We start from the raw sequence: 3765 nt of genomic DNA on the forward strand, positions 1-3765 counted from the left end.
GTTCTACTCTCACAACCTCTAGTATTACGGGATGTGAATGGCTCATTAGTAGGGGTGGGTAATATTAGTAGGGGTGGGTAATTTGTAGATCCTCTCCTCTTTCTCTTACATGGGACCCCCATTATGTCATAATTGGGGATCTTGGCATTGCATATACCTTGGATCATGATTTCACAAGGTAGAATCAGTGTTTCTTATTGAAAATAGGAGTCAAACATGCAATGTAAGGTTCAAGTACCACAATACACATATTTGTGATCATCCATCCCATTTAGTAATCAATTGTGATTTAGTACCCTTGTAGAATGTTGACCTTCCATGCATGGTGTAAATAGGCACCCAAATGCTAGGAAGCAAAATAAGACTAATCACTTTTGTGGATGTTTTCTCATGATTTCATCTTTTGTATTACAGGTTTAATTCTTATAAAGCTCAATGACAACATTTATATCTACTTTGCAAATGGATTTCATGCTTGTAAAACCAGCAGCTTGTGCAAGGCGTTCCAATTCTCTTGCAGTGCGCTCTTTGCCTCCTTCATTGAAAGCAAGCATTAGGAGGTCTGTGTGGTATCCAACCCGAACCTCAGGGCTAGTTTCCACACCATCAGGCAGAAGCACATCTACAATTATAACTTTCCCCTTGTCAGGTAATGCTCGATAGCAGTTCTCCAGTATTTTCAAGCAATGAGCATCACTCCAATCATGCAAGATCCACTGTGTTCAAAAGCATATCGATGTACATCAACAACATTGCACACATAGCCTTGACAATTAATAAAGCAAGAAAAAAGATGGACATCAAACCTTCATAAATATAGCATCGCCCTTTGGAATGCTCTCAAACATGTCTCCTCCAACATGCTCTACACCTATCATCATTTTCATTTAATAAGAATAGTAAAATTTAGGACAAAATCAACATTACATGAAATAGGTTGCCCTTTGGAACCATGTTGACATCATATTCATTTTTTCCTTTGAAAACAATTTGAGATGTGAAAATTGTAGAGGTTAAGCAAGCATGCCAAAATTAGAGAAAGCTCCAATGAGATTCGAGGTACCTCAAAAGTGGTTGTTCACATCCACTTAGAGGAGTAAGATTGCATCCCAAGGAAGTGGTTGTTCACATCCACTTAGAGGAGTAAGATTGCATCCCTAGGGATTCACAAATAGTACTAGGAAGACGTCACTTGTGTACACCCAAATTGCCTTTTTGACCCCTATGTACGTGACCTCCCATTTTCTTTTTCCCCTTATAAAACACTCATATTGTACACCTACTGATACCATGTTATAACCCTTAGTTAATACCTCGAGCATTCCATAACATGTTTGGGAGAGAAGGGGGGGGGGGGGGGGGGGGGGAACTAAAGGCTAAGACCTTGAAGTTCAAAAGAAGGACAAGTTCAACTACCTTGCAAAGAATGTTATGTTGTACCTGGATACTCTAGTGCACTTGTAATGACATGACGTTGGTCGAAGTTGATGCCTTCGATGTGGGGGTGCTGGGAAGTGATCATGCCCAAGCATATCCCAGAGCCACCACCCACATCCACAAGGCTATTGACGTCGCCGAAGCCGTGGTAGGTGCGTAGGAAGGAATGCATGAAGAGCTTGGTGTGGCCAACCATGCCCTTGTTGAAGACATCGTCGAAGCGGGGGTCAAGTTGGGTGTAGGAGAAGCATTTAGTGCCATGGATCTTGGAGAAGGGGGAGGAGGTGGTGTCAAGGACAGCCTCATGCAAGTCATAGAAGCATTGCATCATGATGGGGTCTTGGATGAGGGAGACATAGGGGGCGAAGGAGCCATTGGGCGAGTGGACGAGGAAGCGGCTAGTGGAGTTGAGGGCATAGGAGTTGGAGGGGAGGCCGAGGGGGTCGTCCAGGCTGAGGGAGGAGGCAAGCAGACCATGGCCGGCCAGCAGGCGCAGGATGCGGTCCAGGGAGGCGATGGCAGTGGGGAGGGAGCTGGTGGCGGGGATGGGCGGGTCCAAGTGTCGGGCTATTTGAGCGGCGGACAAGAAGTGCTGGCCGCCATCGTGGGCGCCCTGCTGGGCCAGGATGTCCATCACCTTCAGCCGGATGGCCGCCTTGAGAGCCATGGGCACCGTGCACAGCGTGGCCACCTCCATCAACTTTACCAGCGCTGCATCATCTTCTCCGCCCTCGCCCATTCTCTCTCTCTCTCTCTCTCTCTCTCTCTCTCTCACACACACACAGAAAGCTCCCGAGCCCTATAATGCAACCTTGATATACTCTTAACAAGTCAACGATCCATGGGTTCCGCGACCTTTTTCGTTATAATATTCCACGAAGGGGGTTACTTAGTGTGGTACATCTATATAACAAGAAGATATTAATGGGGGGAGGGATTCCGAGAGGGGGGTTGCCCCCTCCCCCCCTTCTCACCGCTTATACTCGACAGCTTGCTTTCAGCTCCCATACAAGCCTTTGCCAGGAGCATGCTTTTAGCTCCCTGCAACCCCTACCGACACGACGATCAACCACCCGCCACCTACCTCAATAGAGTCAACACTCGAAGGCAACCACTAAAATTTGAATTGTGAATACTTGAGAGAGAGAGAGAGAGAGAGAGAGAGAGAGAGAGAGAAGGGGGGCATGTGAGCAACTCCATCACCGGAACATTCCTCAAAGATATGCATGTCCCTTAGTGGCTCATTCATGTCTGGCATCCACTTAGATGCAGCTGGTCTTCAATACTGAGCAATTCTTTGCATTGTTGTGGGATGATCACCACAGGCTGTTGTTTGTAGGAGGTAAGGGTACCCCCACACGAAAGGGGGGTAATTGTCATAAACTGCACTTCAAAGAGGTGTAGTTGCAAAACAAAGGTCTTACCTCTTACCCACTCACACGTATACGTGACACAAAACAGGTCACACCAGCCCTATCCCTCCCACTGTATGTGTGGAGGTAAGGGTACCCCCACACGAAAGGAGGGTAATTGTTATAAATTGCACTTCAAAGAGGTGCATTTGCAAAACAAAGGTCTTACCTCTTACCCACTCACACGTATACGTGACACAAAACAGGTCACACCAGCCCTATCCCTCCCACTGTATGTGGGGGGTACCTAAGAGGGGGTGCCCAAATTACGGCCAAACAACCCCCCTATCCTTCTATGTTGGTAGCATGATATATTCTTTTACTGTATCAAGTTCAACCAATTATATTGTCTTTCAAATGAGACAATTAATATTTGCATGATAGTTGCTTGTGCACGTTGATGAAGTCAACCAATCTGTTGTTCTGAGATTAGATAAAAGAGTGTGTGTGTGTGTGTTTTCTCTCGTTCACTTAGTGCATATTTAATTATTTTCAATCCTTTGAGCTCAACAGCATCTTCACAAGCACAAGAAGACATATGTTCAAACTATTGAAATTCTCTTTGTTTTAGGGGTTAGAGACACCTAAGATTGATAGTTTTTTTTATTAAATTTGGACTATCAATTCGAGAAAGTTTGATCTTCGAGGCATTTTAGGGGTTAGAGACACCCAAGGACTAGTAGTTGGACGGTTCTCAACAAATCACAAGTTGACATGTATGCAAAGTTCTAAGTATATTCTAAATTTTGACTCTAAATTGGGGGTTTTTTTGGGGTGGTGTTGTTGTGGGGGGGGGGGGTTTTGACTTTTTAAAGGCACACGTGTCACAATTGGCTCCTCTACCTAACAAGGTGGTTAAATAATTAAATTCTTTGTTTAAAGCATACTGAGTAATCATTTGGTAGTATTTATAAAC

At 44.9% G+C, this 3765-nt stretch overlaps 1 protein-coding gene across 1 annotated transcript; it reads right to left on the reverse strand.

The window, feature by feature from the left end:
• Positions 1–332: 332 nt before the first annotated feature.
• On the reverse strand, positions 333–2217 carry LOC147463895 (caffeic acid 3-O-methyltransferase 1-like). Its single transcript, XM_086529724.1, has 3 exons — positions 1441–2217; positions 807–871; positions 333–716 (listed from the first exon to the last, which is right to left on the reverse strand). The coding sequence occupies exons 1-3, from the start codon at positions 2174–2176 to the stop codon at positions 417–419; spliced, it is 1101 nt and encodes a 366-aa protein (XP_086385850.1). The 5' UTR covers positions 2177–2217; the 3' UTR covers positions 333–416.
• Positions 2218–3765: the final 1548 nt, after the last annotated feature.

The sequence above is a fragment of the Adiantum capillus-veneris genome, chromosome 2 (genome assembly GCF_014529385.1).
Source record: "Adiantum capillus-veneris isolate H3 chromosome 2, ASM1452938v2, whole genome shotgun sequence".
Taxonomy (NCBI): Eukaryota; Viridiplantae; Streptophyta; class Polypodiopsida; order Polypodiales; family Pteridaceae; genus Adiantum; species Adiantum capillus-veneris.

What these genes read in the sequence shown, in the direction of transcription:
- LOC147463895 (XM_086529724.1), bottom strand. Translation starts at nt 2,176, where the DNA reads ATGGGCGAGGGCGGAGAAGATGATGCAGCGCTGGTAAAGTTGATGGAG. An exon ending in AAGTGCACTAGAGTATCCAG is followed by an intron (nt 872 to 1,440) that starts GTACAACATAAC and finishes AAATGATGATAG; the next exon opens with GTGTAGAGCATGTTGGAGGA. An exon ending in GCGATGCTATATTTATGAAG is followed by an intron (nt 717 to 806) that starts GTTTGATGTCCA and finishes TTTTGAACACAG; the next exon opens with TGGATCTTGCATGATTGGAG.